We start from the raw sequence: 17,950 nt of genomic DNA, 5'->3' as shown, positions 1-17,950 counted from the left end.
TCTTGTTTTTCCTCATTATTTGTCATACGTCCTTTGTTATATCATTGTTATCATGCCCTCATGACCAGAGCCTTGCCTTAATCCAGTTCAACAACTCTTTTTCTATTGATTGCTCCCACAGTTCGGAGTGCAATGCATCTGAGGGTAAGACAATGTCGTGGAAGAAAGGCATGAATTGTTGTTTGTGGGATGAGGTTACGTGTGATGCCAAAACTGGGAATGTGATCGGCGTTGACCTCAGTTGCAGCGGCCTTGTCGGCCCTTCCCCTCTAACAACACTTTCTACCTTCTCCGCCATCTCCAGGAGCTTAACCTCGGTGGGAATGATTTCAATATGTTCCCAGTAGCATCCCAGTTTGATCAGTTGACTGGTTTGACCCATCTCGACATCTCTAGTTCATCCTTTTCAGGTAAAATCCCACTTGAAATCTCATACCTTTCTAAACTATCATCCCTTGATCTATCTGATAATTATGGTTTGATGTTTGAGGGGCATGTGTTTGAAACTGTGGTGGGAAACTTGACACAACTAAGGCACCTTCTTCTCTCGGGTGTCAGTATGTCCTCGGTTGAACCTACTTCTTTCCTTAACATGTCTTTTTACATCACAACTCTTATCCCTGAGGGAAATAGACTACAAGGGAAATTCCCTGAAGATGTTTTCCAGTTTTCATACCTAGAGAAGTTCCATCTTAATGGTTTCCATTGTCCATACCTAAAGATGTTCTATCCTAATGGTTTCCAGTGTCCATACCCAATGAAGTTATTTCTTAATGGTTCCCACTGTCTATACCTAGAGAAGTTCTTTTATGTTGAATTTCATGGACTAGAAATCAACCTCCCAAAGACAAATTGGAGTGGCCCCCTCAAGTCACTGGAACTCTCATCTTCACATTTGCAGGAATTACCTGATTCAATTGGTAATCTTAGATCTCTAGAGATACTGGATCTTTCTTATACCAATTTGACAGGGCCAATTCCAGCAACTCTTGCCAACCTCGCACAACTCAAACGTTTAGATCTTTCCAAAAACAACCTTAGTGGTCTTTTGCCAATTCCAGTTTTCAACTTCACACAAGTTGAATATCTGGATTTTTCAAGAAACAATTTGATTGGTTCCCTTCCTTCTCGAGTAAGTGGGATTTTGCGACTTCATTGGCTAGGCCTTAATGAAAACTTTCTCAGTGAAAGGGTACTCTCCTGGTTATTTTCTTTTCCATCATTAGAAGTATTCTGGCTCAGTAATAACAAGCTTACTGGTACTATTGACCAATCTGACAAGGTTGGTGCATTGGAGGTTGTTGATTTGTACGGGGCCCAATTCCTACTTCTTTTTCCCAACTTGTCAACCTTACTATTATTGATCTTTCATTCAATAACTTGAGTGGCAATTTTGAATTTGACAAATTATCAAAGCTCAGCAAGCTTGAGGAACTCGATCTCTCGAACAACTGTTTGCTGTCATTGACCAGTGCAAGCAACGTCGATTACTCCTTGCCTTTTCTTTGGAAATTAAACCTTTCTTCTTGCAACGCAAGTGAATTTCTAAATTTTGTAAGAAATCTAGAAGGTTTGACCTCTCTAGACCTTTCTTACAATAGAATCCGTGCCATCGAGGCTGATATGTTTGTAAAGCTTAAATGGCTTCAAATACTGGTTCTTTCACACAACAGGCCGTTATCCCTGAACAACAATAACAACATTAAGTCTTGTCCTGCTCCATCTTTCTTCCTTACTATTGTCTTCTTGTAATACAACTGGATTCTCAAATTTCTTGACAACTTAAGAGGGTTTGATTAGTTTAGACCTTTCAAACAACAACATTCAAGGCCAGATTGTTGGATCATAAACTTGATCCATTATGAGAGCCTAAACCCAAACCCAAACTAAATTGATGTCATTACTTACATCATTTAATTAAAGATGTCATTGCTTACATCATTTAATTAATGATGTCATTGCTTACATCATTTAATTAATGATGTCATTGCTTACATCAATTTAGTTAGGTGAGAGTTAGATATTTGTTGAATTTGTAATGGTTTAAATTAGTTTATTTGTGTGGTGTAGGATTGTTCTTGAGTAGTATAAATACCCCTTCCCATTTTAGTTTTAAGCATCAAGAAAAATCAATAGCTTCTAAGTGAGTGAAGAAGCAAAGTCTTATAAGAGTGAGTTGTAGTTCTTGTTTTTGAGTGAGAGTGTTCTTGTAATATTTCTTTGAGCTTCAATAAAAGTTGCTTGTGTGAGCGTTTTATTTCCAACAAAGTGGTATCAGAGCGAGTTGGAAAGATCGAAGGTCTCGACGAGAGGAATACGACGCCGCCAGAATTTTCTCAATCTGAGTTCTGACGCACCGCCACGCACCGCCGGAAGACTGCTGCCAGAAAATCGAGTTGACTCACCGAGTTGAGCCGATTCAGCCGAGTTGGAGCTCTTGACCGAGTTGTCCAAGTCCCTCCAAAGTTTTTTTTTCATCGTTCCGGATTCATCCGTGCAATCGGATTTTACAAAATCTCATTATATTGAGAGATATGGCAAATGGTATGGCACCATTCCAAGTTCCGACACTCAACAACAACAACTACGACAATTGGAGTATCAAAATGAAGGCACTTCTTGGATCACAAGATGTGTGGGATATCATAGAGAAAGGCTATAATGAGCCTGCGGATGATGATGTTTTTGCTACTCTTACACCAGATCAAAAGACAACTTTGAAGGATTCAAGAAAGAGAGACAAGAAGGCTCTCTACCTAATCTATCAAGCATTAGATGATGATGGTTTTGAAAAGATTTCAAGTGCAAGCTCTAGCAAGGAAGCGTGGGAGAAGCTGCAAACCTCTTACAAAGGATCCGAGCAAGTGAAGAAGGTTCGTCTCCAAACATTAAGAGGTGAATTCGAATCCTTAAACATGAAAGCATCTGAGTCTATTTCAGATTATTTCTCAAGAGTAGTAGCTGTTTCTAATCAATTAAAAAGAAATGGTGAAAAGTTAGACGATGTGAGGATAATAGAGAAGATACTCCGTTCGTTGGATCCCAAATTTGAGCACATCGTCGTGACGATTGAAGAAACTAAAGACTTGGAAGAAATGAAGATCGAACAGCTCCAAGGATCATTGCAAGCATACGAAGAGAAGCATAAAAAGAAGCATGAGTTTACTGAGCAACTCCTCAAGCTGCAACTCAAGGATATGCATGAGAGCCAACGCAATGATAGAAACCAACGTGGCCAAGGCAGAGGTAGAGGCCATGGACGAGGTGGAAGTCGAGGTCGTGGACGAGGCTGGAATTACAACAATAACAATTCCAACAACAACTATGAGAAAGGAGAAAGCTCAACACGAGGCCGTGGAAGAATTAATCCAAACTCAAAGTATGACAAATCTCAAATTCGATGTTATAATTGTCAAAAATTTGGGCATTATGCTTCAGAATGTAGAGCTCCCAACAACAAAATTGAGGAGAAGGCTAATTACGTGGAGGAAAAGACAGATGGCAAAGAAACTCTTCTTCTAGCACGAAAGGAAACTGATGGTGGCCAAGCAAATTCCTGGTATCTTGACAGTGGTGCAAGCAATCACATGTGTGGAAGGAAAGACATGTTTGTGGAGCTAGACGAGTTAGTAAGTGGAAATGTTTCGTTTGGAGATGATTCCACAATAGCAGTGAAAGGGAGAGGTAATATTCTTATCCGTTTGAAAGATGGGAGACATCAATTTATTTCAAATGTCTACTATGTGCCCAATATGAAAAGTAACATTTTAAGTTTAGGGCAACTGGTAGAGAAAGGTTATGATATTCATATGAATAATTATAATCTTTCTATAAAAGATGATAAGAATAACTTCATTGCTAAAGTGCCGATGTCAAAGAATAGAATGTTCTTGATCAACATACAAAATGATGTTGCAAAGTGCCTGAAAGCTTGCTACAAAGATGCATCATGGCTTTGGCATCTTCGATTTGGGCATCTCAATTTTGGAGGTCTAGAGCTATTATCTAAGAAGGAGATGGTGAAAGGACTACCTCACATCAACCATCCTGACCAACTCTGTGAAGGGTGTCTAGTCGGGAAACAATTCAGGAAAAGCTTTCCAAAGGAGTCAGAGACAAGAGCTAAGAAGCCACTTGAGCTCATCCATACCGATGTGTGTGGACCGATCAAGCCAAGCTCTCTCGGTAACAATAACTATTTTCTTCTCTTCATTGATGATTTTTCAAGAAAAACCTGGGTATATTTCTTGAAACAGAAGTCAGAAGTTTTTGAAGTCTTTAAGAAGTTCAAAGCAGCAGTGGAGAGAGAAAGCGGTAGAAAGATCAAAGCCATGAGATCCGATCGAGGTGGAGAATTTACTTCCAAGGAGTTTCAAGAGTTCTGTGAAGCAAATGGAATTCGTCGACCAATGACAGTTCCTAGATCCCCCCAGCAAAATGGTGTGGCAGAAAGAAAGAATAGAACAATCCTCGACATGGCACGAAGCATGCTCAAAAGCAAGAAACTACCCAAAGAATTTTGGGCGGAAGCAGTATCGTGTGCAGTCTACTTGTCAAATCGATCTCCAACAAGAAGTGTATGGGGAAAGACACCGCAAGAGGCATGGAATGGAAGAAAGCCTGGCATTTCCCACTTGAGAACCTTTGGAAGTATAGCCCATGTTCACGTACCAGACGAGAGAAGAACGAAGCTTGATGATAAAAGCGAGAGTTTTATCTTCATCGGCTATGATGCTAATTCGAAGGGTTACAAGTTGTACAATCCAGACAATAAGAAGTTTGTGATTAGTCGAGATGTGGTCTTCAACGAAGAAGGAGAATGGGATTTTAACTCTCATACAGATGACTTCAATTTCTTTCCTCAGTTTGAAGAAGATGAGCAGACAATGAGGGAGCAACTAGATGAATCTCAACAAGAGCTTGCAACTCCACCCACTTCACCAACATCAACCACTCAAGGAGACTCATCACCTTCATCATCGTCAAGTGGGAGTCAAAGTGAAAGAGTTGTGCAACGCACAAGAAGCCTTAGAGATCTCTATGAGGTAACTGAACGACAAGATAATCTTACATTATTTTGTCTGTTTGCCGATTGTGAACCAGTGAGCTTTCAAGAAGCGGTACAAGAAAAGAAATGGAGAGATGCGATGGACGAAGAAATCAAGGCCATCGAGAAGAATGACACATGGGAACTTACCTCACTTCCCAAGGGACATAAGGCGATAGGTGTCAAATGGGTGTACAAAACAAAGCAAAACGCCAAAGGAGAGATTGAAAGGCACAAGGCGAGGCTAGTTGCTAAAGGCTATAGTCAAAAGGCTGGAATTGACTATGATGAGGTATTTTCTCCTGTTGCTCGATTGGAGACTATCAGACTAATCATTTCTTTGGCAGCTCAAAACAAGTGGAAGATACAACAGATGGATGTAAAGTCCGCCTTCCTAAATGGAGTTCTTGAAGAGGAACTTTACATTCAGCAACCATCAGGCTATGAAGTCAAAGGGCATGAAGACAAGGTGTTGAAGTTGAAGAAGGCTCTTTACGGGCTAAAACAAGCACCAAGGGCATGGAATAGCCGAATCGACAAGTACTTCCAAGAGAATGGCTTCAACAAATGTCCCTACGAGCATGCTCTATATATCAAGATCAAAGATGAAGATATTTTGATCGTGTGCCTCTACGTGGACGATTTGATCTTCACTGGAAGCAACCCAAGCATGTTTAATGAATTCAAGGATGTGATGATGAAAGAATTCGAGATGACAGACATGGGGCTCATGGCGTACTACCTTGGCATTGAAGTTAAGCAACAAAATGATGGAATTTTCATTTCACAGGAAAGCTATGCAAAGGAGATACTGAAGAAGTTCAAGATGGAGAACTGTAATCCAATAAGCACACCGGCAGAATACGGGATCAAGATGACCAAACATGAAGAAGGCGAAAGTGTAGATCCAACATTCTTCAAAAGTTTGGTAGGAAGTCTACGCTATCTAACTTGCACGAGACCCGATATTCTTCACGCAGTTGGATTGGTTAGTCGCTACATGGAATCCCCAACAACCACCCATTTTAAAGCTGCAAAGAGAATTCTTCGCTATCTGAAAGGTACAATTGACTTTGGCTTGTTCTATTCAGTTTCTAATGATTACAAGCTTGTTGGATATAGCGACAGTGATTGGGGTGGAGACATAGATAATCGAAGGAGCACTACTGGATTCGTATTTTTCATGGGAGATATTGCATTCACATGGATGTCAAAGAAACAACCGATTGTCACATTGTCCACTTGTGAAGCGGAATATGTTGCTGCTACCTCATGTGTTTGTCATGCAATTTGGCTTAGAAATCTATTGAAGGAGATTGGTTTGATACAAGAAGAGCCTACCAAGGTTTGTGTCGACAACAAGTCAGCCATTGCCTTAGCGAAGAATCCAGTATTCCATGATCGAAGCAAGCACATTGATATTCGCTACCACTATATAAGGGAGTGTGTTGCAAGAAAAGATGTGGAAGTTGAATATGTGAAGTCACAAGATCAAGTTGCTGATATTTTTACCAAGCCACTGACCAACGAAGACTTCTTAAGATTAAGGAACCTACTAGGGGTCACGAGATCAAGTTTAAGGGAGGGTGTTGGATCATAAACTTGATCCATTATGAGAGCCTAAACCCAAACCCAAACTAAATTGATGTCATTACTTACATCATTTAATTAAAGATGTCATTGCTTACATCATTTAATTAATGATGTCATTGCTTACATCATTTAATTAATGATGTCATTGCTTACATCAATTTAGTTAGGTGAGAGTTAGATATTTGTTGAATTTGTAATGGTTTAAATTAGTTTATTTGTGTGGTGTAGGATTGTTCTTGAGTAGTATAAATACCCCTTCCCATTTTAGTTTTAAGCATCAAGAAAAATCAATAGCTTCTAAGTGAGTGAAGAAGCAAAGTCTTATAAGAGTGAGTTGTAGTTCTTGTTTTTGAGTGAGAGTGTTCTTGTAATATTTCTTTGAGCTTCAATAAAAGTTGCTTGTGTGAGCGTTTTATTTCCAACACAGATTACCAGAGAAGGGGGGAACTGGGGAAGCAACCTGCAGTATGCTGATCTTTCTGATAACTTGCTAACAGTTGTAGAATATTCTTCATGGAAGAGAATAAAAGTTCTAAAGCTTGGATCCAACCTGCTAGAAGGGCCACTTCTACCACCACCTCCTTCTGCATCTGTTTTCTTAATCTCAAAGAACAGATTGACTGGCAAAATCCCTTCCTCCATATGCAATTTGAACCATTCGGAGAAGGCTGTGGTTCTCGATTTGTCCCATAACAACTTGAGTGGGGCTATTCCGAGATGTCTGGGCTTGAGAAATATTTCTGTTCTAGATTTGCAGATGAATCATCTACATGGAAGTATCCCTGATTTTTGTGTTGAGGGAAACAAGAAGTTACAAACACTCAACCTCAACAACAATGATTTTGATGGGCCACTACTTAAGTCCTTGGCTAATTGTCATGATTTGGAAGTGTTGAATCTTGGAAATAACAAGATAAATGACACATTTCCCACTGGTTGGAAACTCTCCCTCGGCTACAAGTTCTTGTCTTGCGAGCCAACTATTTCCATGATCAAATAATCCATTTGGAAAATGGATCATACTTCTTGACCTTGCGAATCATAGACATCTCCCATAATGAGTTCTCTGGTTTTCTGCCAACAACATACTTTAAAAGTTTTCAAGGTATTATGAGTTTAGCCGATGCTCAAATGGGATAAATGGAAGGTGAATATTACAAAGATTTCATGGTTGTCTCAATGAAAGGTGTGGACATCGAGCTTGCGAGAATTCTCACTATTTTTGCAACACTTGATATGTCCAGCAACAGATTCGAAGGGACAATTCCTGCAACAGTTGCAAACCTTATTTCTCTCCAAGTGCTCAACTTTTCCCATAACCACTTTACTGGTCATATTCCTTCCTCTTTCGGTATTTGGCAGCACTTGAGTCATTAGATCTCTCTTGCAATGAGTTTGTTGGGGAGATTCCTTCGGAGTTGACTCGTTTTCTTTTTCTTGAAGTCTTGAACCTGTCAAAGAATTATCTAGTTGGACTCATTCCTCAGGGAAATCAATTCAATACCTTGTTCAACGATTCCTACATTGGCAATTCAGGATTATGTGGGTTTCCAGTTTCGAAAGGTTGTGGCCACAATGAATCACCAGCACCAGGATTTTATCAACATGATGATGATTCTGCGTTCAGATTGGATTGGAAATTTGTGATGATGGGTTATGGCTGTGGATTGGCATTCAGATTTTCTGCAGGATATATCATGATGACAATTCGAAAACCAAAATGGCTTGTTGGGATGATTCAAGGAGCAGGCAACAGAATTTTGAGGAGATTCAAGAAATATCGTTGAGGAAGATGGAATTTGTGAAGACAGATGCTTTAAGAATTTGTTTCTTATTTGCAGTCTCTTATCTTGTTTCCTTTAGGATGTTTTCCATGTTTATGTAATTTTGATGATACAAACGTGTCCTTTGGGTCTCGAGTAATGTAAACGATCTTGCAAGCCGAGTTTCAAGCAGATTCGGGTAACATAGGGTAAGGGACATGTGTTCGGAAGAGTCTTGGAGTGGCTATCATCATTTGTGCGACCGATGGGGTTCATGATTGGAAGCTCTTCCTAGAAGAGGTTAAAAATACATCACAATCGTTTGCTTGGAAGTTCTTCCTGGCAGCCATGGCAACATGAAGGTAAGAACTTGGATACCAGAAGCCTTCACAGTCGTAAAGATCTGAACCGCACCATGTTTCTTTCGGGAGTTCATCAAGCAAAGAAGAAAATGCCGCTGGAAAGCTAGACTCCATGGACAAATCTTCCAAAATATAACACTTGACAGATTTAACAGCAGTTTTTCAGAATTTATAGAGGAAAAAGGATTCAAATTAGGCAGCCATAAGATCAGATGAAGTCTATATAACAATACTATTGACATTTACTTCCACTATTTCATACTTAATAATTTTCTAGGGAAAACAAGGCATGCTTTATAGGCTCCATGAATTACATGATAGAAATAATCACTCATTATTTTTGTTTGAATACATCAATTTTGATATGATTAGGGTAAATCTATTAAGTATTAAATCTAAAAATCGAGAGGGACAAAGACCTTGTTTGACTAATACATAAACTAACAATGACCTAAATGCTATTTTACCAAAAGATTTACTAACATGATTACATTATCTTTTTTTTCAGAAAAACAAAAAGCACAGAGATGAGGATCTTGAACTGTTGATTTCTTTCTTTCTTGAATGAACCCTAATCTAGATTCAATGAATGATTCAAAGTTCATACGTAGGGTTACTTTTCATTTGATGTTAAAAAAGGTAGCCGGAAAAGTTTGACAAATTGTGAGCCCTACTTTTATAGTAGAGATAAATTTGAAGTGCAGACAAGAATAAATATCTTTGTTCAAGATATTCATATTCAATTTCCTAAAATTTTAATTTTATGTTCGTATTTTTAAATATGTTCGTATTCGATTCGCCTAAAACTCGAGATAATGCTCATCAACATGTTCATTCAACGTTTACTATTTGTTTGTATGATCAGAAAAATGATAAAATTATGTCACTAGTCCTTAAACTCTTTAGATTTTATAGTTTAAACTTCAGAGTTCATATTATGTTTAATTTAGTCTACACCTTCACCAAAATTTAAAACGTAAAAATAAAAAAGAGAACATAGTATATGAGCTTATAAACGAGCTTTTCAAAAGAGTTTGTTCGTGAACATAAATAAATTGAACACATCATTATTCATATTAGTTCGTTTATTAAATGAACATAAAAAAATTATTCATACTCAATAATTTAACTTGATAAACAACATTATATAATAAAAATATGAATGATTCATTAAAAGTTTTGTTCATTTACACTCCTGTAAAGAAATCTTATTCTCAAAACACAATATTAATATATTCCTTAATCCATCAATATTGAATGAAATATAATAATTTGATTGATTTAAACATTAAAGCAATATAGAAATTTTAATCAATAACTAAAGTAAAGCAAAAAGGCAGAAGAGGTTCTTGTATTTTTTTAAAAAAATTAATGTGGTATTTGTATTTTTTTTAATATGACTCTTCAACTCAAAAAATAAATCTAATATGACCCTTTGACCAACGTTTTTCGTCGTTGAGTGTTACGGTACTGACGTGACTATTCACTGTATCGACGTGAATGGTTCACAGTGTTATTGTGGCAGTCCATGATGATTAATAACGTGACATATAACATACAGATGAGTTAAATTATAACTCAAATAAGACATATGGACTGCCACATCAACATCGTATAAACTACCATGTCAGTACCATAACGGTCAACGATAAAAAAGAATATTAATTAAAAGGTCACATTAGATTTGTTTTCTGGATTAAAAGATCATATTGAGATAACAATAATATGTTGAACACGATAATTTTTTTTAATAAACTTATGATACATTTTTGCCTTAAATTAATTAAATAAATATGGATGCAACGAATGTTGGTACAAGTGATTGAGATTCAAGAATTTAAATTTGTAAGATTAAGTTCGAATCCAACTACCGTTACTCTTGATGAACAATCTATAATTTTTTATTTAGATCTCAATTAGATCTTAAATATATCCTAATTTTAGATCAGAGGAGCTAACAGTAACCTAAATTTTTATGTAAAAAATAAATAAAAATGGATCATCTAACCGATCCAATCACAAATCTGATTATAACAAATATAATTTTGGGATCAGATACAAGGACGATGACATCAGAGTAGGCCCCCAGCGCAAAATTAACCTTGAGCGGCAAAACAAAGCTCCATCCCGACAGGGAATAGCCACACGTATCCATCAACGTGTAAGAAAACCAAAGGCAAACCAAAAATATAATCTTCAGCCCTTCTTTTCAGACGTTTTTTCTCTCCACCTTCAAATTAAGCCTTAAATTTGTTGCAGATATTTTGGTTTATTTCTCTTATTCGGTGTTCTCTTGCTCTTCTTTGTACTCCCTCGCTTTGGTTTTTGCTGAATTCTCTACATCCCGTCTTCGGTTTCAAATTTCTGTAAAATCCCCCTTTTGTTCTCTCTCAAAACAGATCTAATTTAGATCCATTGTTTCACTTTCTTTCCTCCTTATTTGGAGCTCAAAAGATGCAAAATTTAGAGTTTTCTTTTGGAAAATTTGTTTATTCAAGCTTTTGAATTGTTGATCCTTCTTGTTCTTACTACTTTCTTTTAAAAAGCTTTTACCTTGAAATTTCGGCTTTACAGAAGCTGGATTTGTTTTTTAAGGTATATTTTAATCCGCTGGGTTGATATAAAAGTTTAATTATTGTATGAATCCTTGAATTTCCCATTGGAAAGTTGGGAGACTGAACAGTTCAAGGCACGATTATATTTAGGCTTCAAGCTTGAATTTTTCAGTTTTTATTGACTTTGAACGTTTTAAGCTTTTGGGTTAATTTCTTATCCATTGGTTGCGTCCTCAGAAGAATCCAATTTTAATTTTTCTCACTTAGATTGACCACTTCATGTCAGTAGAAAGGTCATTTGAAGCCTGGGAAGAGGTCCAACGCCATGGACAGAACCTTGCCGATCGGCTGGCTCAAGGTTTCACTGGCTTAATCCATTCCCACATGAACCCACCTTCCTTTTCATGGCCTAACCCTCCAAAACCCATGCTTTTCGACCTCGAATTCGCCTCCCAATCCTTTGCCAAAAAGGATTTTGGCCTTCCCATCGACAAGTCAACCATTTTCGACATCGGTGATATCGGGAACACGATCGGCCGAGTCGGGGCTGATTTCAGTGCCGGATTGAATGGGCTAGTGCAGCAGTTCTTCAGGAGTTTGCCCATCCCCTTTCGCGCCGAGGAGAGGACGGTTTTGCCGGTTAGAGGTGATATGATTTTAAAACGGCAGAAGGCTGAGGTGGGTGGCAATGATATGGAGGGTTGGGTGGGGTTTTCAGATCGATTGAAGGATTTCGGGTTCGTCGAAAAGGAGAGCGGTTCCGATGGACTGGAGGATGAAGAGGTTTCAGGGTTTAATTCTAAGTCTGCTGGATTACTTGGGAGGCCTCAGGTAAACAAGCAAGTAAAATGAGAATCTTTGAGGATGGTTAGGGGCTTCAATTATGTATTTGATTTATGTTAAATACTTGAAGAATTACCATGTTCAGTTGGAAAAGGGAAATTGTCTAATTGATGCATAGGCTAATGTGTTTTTGGGCATTTTTCTTTGCAATCAAAAGGTTTAGAACCGATAGTTGATTAGTATTTAGATAGCATTGCACCATTGCCTGTGATGTATAGTAGACATCTATTTTTAGTTTTGGACACACCATTACTTATAAAGACATCTGTGATAGTTCTTTTTCAAGTTCTAAGCTAGCGTTAAATACTTTATAAAGACGTCTGTTTGATGTAATGTTAGCTATGGTAAATGATGAATATTTCCCCCTGCATATGAATTGAAATGATGGGATAGTACCAGGTTAGCTGTTTGTTAGTTTTGTCTTCCTTTTGACTTGAATGTAATTTTTTTTTGGGCTAGCTATATCGTTACACTGTTAATGACTAACTCATTTCGCTATGGTTAATCTTTTGTTGGCAGCAGGGGATGATAAATATTACCTCGACATATGAGAGTAGAACACGAAATTTAGAAAGTTCTTTGGTTGCAAGGGGAGACCTATGGAGAGTAGAGGCATCGAATGGAAGTTCCACATCAGGGAGTGACAACTCTTTGTTTCTTCTTCAGCTTGGACCAGTACTCTTCGTTAGGGACACAACACTTCTTTTACCAGTTCATCTATCAAAGCAACATTTGCTTTGGTATGGCTATGATAGGAAGGTATGGCAATAATTTCATGGAATAATTGTTGGTAGCTGTAGGATCTGCATATAGGAAATAAGAGTACCAAGAAATTTGCATTTATGTTCTATGAAACTTAATTCTGATGGCCTTATGGAACATAACTTTTGAGAGTTATGTTCGATGTGGTAATACTATTAAGTTTATGTGGATTGTTGTCCAAGGATACATCATTTGGTATTTAGTCTTATGTTTAGAATTTATATTGAATCAATAAAATAAGATGAAACTATTTCAACTGTCTCCCTTTTCTCCGTTATTCTTGTGTATTGTTGTTTGTGGTGTGGAGATGCCAGGATGGCTTTTGTAGTTGCCTTTTACAAAATGTTATAAGGCTCTCTTATCGTACGGTTATAATAGAAGAGAATAGTTCTCATCTAGAATATAAAGATGCTAAGGGAAGTCGATATAAAATTCCTAGGAATCTGGACAATCGAATATGTTTTGGTCTGAACTGATCTAGGACCTTGCTTAAGTTGGAAGACAAAACTTTAAGGTCAAGTTCCATGATGAAATTCTATTCTTATTGTTTATTTCTGTTTTTCCCCTCCCAGTTTTAAGTGTTCAGGTCATTTAGGCGACTTCATACATCATTAATTCTTGCTGATAAGATGCACTTAATCATTTTACATGGCCATGCGTATGTTGAAACCTGAACTTATGTTTCTCAAATTGCTGTATTTCGTTCTATGCTGATAATTTCTTTGTTTCAGAATGGAATGCATTCTCTTTGTCCAGCAATATGGTCAAAGCATAGGAGATGGCTATTAATGTCAATGCTCTGTCTTAAGCCTTTAGCCTGTGTAAGTTGATGGTGATTTTGAATCCATTTCTACAGTGTTTATGCTTTTGTGGAACACACTGAATTTCCAAAATACCTATGTTTTATCTATTTTTGTTGCAATTCTATTGTTGATTTTCTAACATAACCACTCCCTGCTTACTCAACTCTTCCTTCTTTACGCAGTCATTTGTAGATTTGCAATTTCCAAATGGACAGTTCACATATGTATCTGGCGAGGGGCTAACAACAAGTGCATTCCTACCCCTTTGTGGGGGACTTCTTCAGGCACAAGGCCAATATCCAGGAGAAATGAGATATAGCTTCTCCTGCAAGGTCAGTTCCTGATATTTTACCGGCATAACAGGGAACAAAGAAGCAATTAAGAATTTGTTAAAAGACCCCTTCTCTAGGATTTATTATTCTGTTCTGGGTATGTTTTATGAGTTCTGAACTTATTGTTTCAATATTTTGTTAGAATAAGTGGGGAACTCGTATCACACCGTTGGTGCAATTGCCAGACAAATCATTTACGTTGGGTCTTTCACAAGCCTTGGCTTGGAAGCAATCGGGGCTCATGATGAGGCCATCCATTCAATTTAGGTGAGATTCTACTACTTAGAAGTCATTTTAAGGAATATTTCTTACATTTCATACACTTCCTCTGAAACGCTTCATTAGACCTCATACTTGCATAATGGAGATTGAGCTCAATTCGCATGTTCACATGAATGTACACTTTAAGTTTTTAACATGATTTAAGGATCATAAGCTAAAAGTTCAATATTTGTGGGAGGTATTTAATCTCGAATAATTACTTAAAAATACTCGGATTCTTTTCCTTTTTTCCTTTAGAAAATAAAATTATCTGCAAGTTATTTCTTGAATTGTCCGAGAAAAGCAAAATGATGCGAGGTTTTGCCGGCTGCATGGTGTAACTTCAGTCTCTACATTTGTGATCAGTTTGTTTCCAACATTTGGTGGAAGTAATCCGGGGTTGCGGACCGAAGTTATGCACACGGTGAAGGAGGATCTCAATCTGATTTGTGGTTGTGCTCTGACGGCACATCCTTCTGCGTTTGCATCAATATCAGTAAGTTATCCTATTGTAAAATCTTCTTTAAAGCTCAATTCATATATTGAGTCTGTTGGATTTGCAAAATTGTGAAACTGTGATATCGGTGCTACTCGACTAGAATTGGATTCTTTTAATTTTTTTCTCAAGTGTTCTTGATGGTGGTGCACTTCCAATTCGTTGCACTTACATTGTCATTCTGTCTACCAATCATGCAGTTTGGACGCTCTAAGTGGAATGGAAATGTCGGGAAGTCGGGGATAGTAGTAACAGTTGACACACCACTTTCCAATGTCGGCCGCTCATCATTTTCTGTTCAGATAAACAACGTCATCGAGTTCTGATTGTTTGACATCCAAAGCATGCCGTTGAAGTGTATATAGAGCCCCAGTGCACCTAAAATAAATGATACAACATGTGAATATTGAAATGCTAATTGTGTTAACTATGTCAAAGCTCTGATCCAACTTTGGAGATTCATGGTCTTTTCTGGATGGTTTTTGGCAGATTACCAGGTCAAAAAAATTTTGGTTTATGCTTCTGTTTTAGCCTTTCATTTGTTATAGATAGATGTACCATATACCTGAACAAAATAATGTAATATGGTTGCTTGATTTGCTTCCTGTTCCTGAAATGAAAAACATATAATGGTTGTTTGTTATCTACAAATCATATTGCATATGATTTAGTATGAACATCTGGTGAAATTGGAACAATTAGACATTAAACTACATGTTCTCGACATATCGAAATAAAATGATACATATGGTACTGCACGGTCAGTAAGTGTGGCAGAGCATAGCCAGGCCGATCGCCTAGCGAGCTTGCAATTTGCATACATGATTGGTTCACCATCTCCATGGTTAAGCTTGACAGCAGCACGGTATATCAAACAAATATTGCAATAAAAAGGCTTTGAAATGTGTCACTCTGCAGTTTATCCTCACCCTTTTCACTTACAATATTTGATCACTGATGAAGCAATCAGAAACGAATTGAACCTTTCCAAGCTTTTGGCATCCCAAGGAAATAAAGTTGTAGGCTTGTCATCATCATTCCCTTGTTATAAAATTCAACAATACAGTTGTTTCATAGTCCCTCCAAGTCCCTTAATGAAACCTTTTTCCAAATTATAGCCATGGATGAACAGAGTTTATCCAATATCAGAAATAATGCAAACTCTCAGAGTTTATCTGATGTGCTAAAATGTTGTTTAATCAGGTTTTTGATGGATGGATGGAGCTGATATGGTGTTGAAAGATGCAAAATTTAGGAAAATGAATCCTTTTTTCCAATGGCCTTAATTCTTCTCTAGGGTATAGTTCCCATGCAAAAAATGAGAAAACCAATTGCATTGATTCATGGAAACATGAATCTGTCACTGCTGAATTCCTTATGAACTTTATTACTTTTCTTCCAGTTCTTATGATCAAACTTGTGGGGTTTCAATTTAATCTTCTAGTTACCTTTTTCGCATTTCCAATATGGTTTTCTTACTTTGTTTTTATCTCTTTGATGTTTCCATTACAAGCTTTGAGGCAAATCAAAGGCTATTTGATGAGAAAACTGTTGAGAATGTTGGATGTAACTAGCAAATCCGTTAAAGCCAAAGCTAAGAACTCAATAGGGAATTTGGCATTAAGGTTTGGGGTTGCATTGTTAAGGGCATCCTATGTTTGTTTCATGCTTGTTGGATTGCTGGTGGCAGGGTTTCTTTTTGGGGGTTTCATCATACAATGCCTGCTGGTGAAGCCTATCATCCAAAAAACACAAACCCTGAATTTCGATTACACGAAACCAAGTCCGACAGCATTCGTTCCGTTACTGTCTTCAGCTGGTGTGGGAGATCCTACCAGCACCATTTCAAAGGATGATATGAAGTCCAACATGGCTATCGGTCCCCGTTTTATCCCGTGAAATCATCGGTTGCATCTCAATGTTTCATTGACAGTGCTCGAATCCGAATACAACCAGAAACTCGGAGTCTTCAAGGTACGAATTATCACCTTTGTTGCATTTGAACAACTTTCATCATAATTCCCACCAAGCATATCTGCCAATGGCAAAGTCACTTGTACGTCAAGGTATCCATGTATGCTTCGATTCAAGAGCCAAACTCTCCGTTTCGCAGAAATTGTCATCAACGGCATTCCTCTCATAACAGGTCACCAATCCGAATACCAAGTCCTGAACATCAAAATGAATGAATTCACCGAAGGACTCGACCCGACCACATGCTTGATAGTGATACTCGAACAACAAGCAGAACCTGGTGCAGGCTTCCCCGACGTTTATGCTGCATCCATTGCTCTCGAGCTCCCTCGCTTGAGACAGATGATTTGGTACTGGAGGAGAACAATTTTTGTAAGCATCAGTATCATGTTGTTCCTTACCGAGTTGGTAACAATCCTGGTGTTTCGCAGATCGATGATCACCCCTAATCGGATGCCGTGGATCGGTTTATTTGGTGAAAAAGTGGTTTCTCAATCAAAATTCGTGTCTTGGTATGAAATAAGCAGTTAAAGATGATAGCTTGAAAGGGTTTCTTTTTTCTCCAAGAAGATGAAACAAAGGAAATAACACGTTTTGAATCTGAATTATTCAGCCAGTGTGTTCCTGTTGAAGACTAACACTTCAAAGTAAACCAAGATGGTATAATCAATAATGTTGACGTAAACAAGACTGATATTTCTTTTACCATGTGAATTATTGGTTAAATAGTGAAAAATATAGTCGAATAAATCTTAATTCAGTTAATTTATTATGTTCGAATACACTTAAACATACGTTTAATTTAAAGAAACATTAAAATATTCAAAATTTTGAAATAAATATTTTTTTCTTTTTTGAAATTAAAAAAAATAGGAAATGATAATATATTTCTGCAAAAAAAATAAAATAAGAGTTAACTTCGGCCGTCAATCTTCACTCATCGAACGAACCTAAATATGTGTAAAACTAAAAGAGTTTTACATTATGTAAGTCGATTTAACTCTATTTATTTAATTATTTAGATTTAAATACACGAATCAAACTATTTCAGTGGTTAAAGTTTGAGCATCGGAAATTACAAGGTAGAAATTAGTTCGAGCACCTGGAAAACTTAAGTTTGCGGCGAAAATGACCCAATACCGTATTTAGAAAAAGAAAT

The 17,950-nt window shown here is 37.4% G+C and overlaps 2 protein-coding genes across 3 annotated transcripts; both read left to right on the top strand.

Moving 5' to 3' along the window:
- Window positions 1-334: 334 nt before the first annotated feature.
- Window positions 335-7,640, top strand: LOC120123882 (receptor-like protein 9DC1). Its single transcript, XM_039142684.1, has 2 exons — window positions 335-1,297; window positions 7,068-7,640. The coding sequence occupies exons 1-2, from the start codon at window positions 335-337 to the stop codon at window positions 7,638-7,640; spliced, it is 1,536 nt and encodes a 511-aa protein (XP_038998615.1).
- Window positions 7,641-11,433: 3,793 nt separating this feature from the next.
- LOC120123730 lies at window positions 11,434-15,417 on the top strand. 2 transcript variants are annotated; one of them, XM_039142546.1, is made up of 7 exons: window positions 11,434-12,151; window positions 12,683-12,922; window positions 13,657-13,746; window positions 13,911-14,060; window positions 14,203-14,327; window positions 14,688-14,817; window positions 15,018-15,417. In XM_039142546.1, the coding sequence occupies exons 1-7, from the start codon at window positions 11,600-11,602 to the stop codon at window positions 15,141-15,143; spliced, it is 1,413 nt and encodes a 470-aa protein (XP_038998477.1). In that variant the 5' UTR covers window positions 11,434-11,599; the 3' UTR covers window positions 15,144-15,417. The 2 variants fall into 2 exon arrangements, with proteins under 2 accessions (XP_038998477.1, XP_038998478.1); XM_039142547.1 differs by having other exon boundaries at window positions 11,435-12,151; window positions 12,686-12,922.
- The last annotated feature ends 2,533 nt before the right edge of the window (window positions 15,418-17,950 follow it).

This window comes from Hibiscus syriacus, unplaced genomic scaffold, assembly GCF_006381635.1.
Source record: "Hibiscus syriacus cultivar Baekdansim isolate YM2019G1 unplaced genomic scaffold, ASM638163v2 tig00110403_pilon, whole genome shotgun sequence".
Classification (NCBI taxonomy): domain Eukaryota; kingdom Viridiplantae; phylum Streptophyta; class Magnoliopsida; order Malvales; family Malvaceae; genus Hibiscus; species Hibiscus syriacus.
The sequence above is the reverse complement of the archived record's forward strand: the minus strand, read 5'-3'. Positions and strand labels throughout refer to the sequence as shown.

Bases quoted from the DNA above. Each gene is read 5' to 3' on its own strand.
- LOC120123730 (XM_039142546.1), top strand. From the start codon at position 11,600: ATGTCAGTAGAAAGGTCATTTGAAGCCTGGGAAGAGGTCCAACGCCAT. The intron at 12,923-13,656 runs GTATGGCAATAA...TCTTTGTTTCAG, and splicing joins GGTATGGCTATGATAGGAAG to AATGGAATGCATTCTCTTTG. The intron at 14,818-15,017 runs GTAAGTTATCCT...CCAATCATGCAG, and splicing joins CTGCGTTTGCATCAATATCA to TTTGGACGCTCTAAGTGGAA.
- LOC120123882 (XM_039142684.1), top strand. From the start codon at position 335: ATGTTCCCAGTAGCATCCCAGTTTGATCAGTTGACTGGTTTGACCCAT. The intron at 1,298-7,067 runs GTTGTTGATTTG...TTTCCAACACAG, and splicing joins ACAAGGTTGGTGCATTGGAG to ATTACCAGAGAAGGGGGGAA.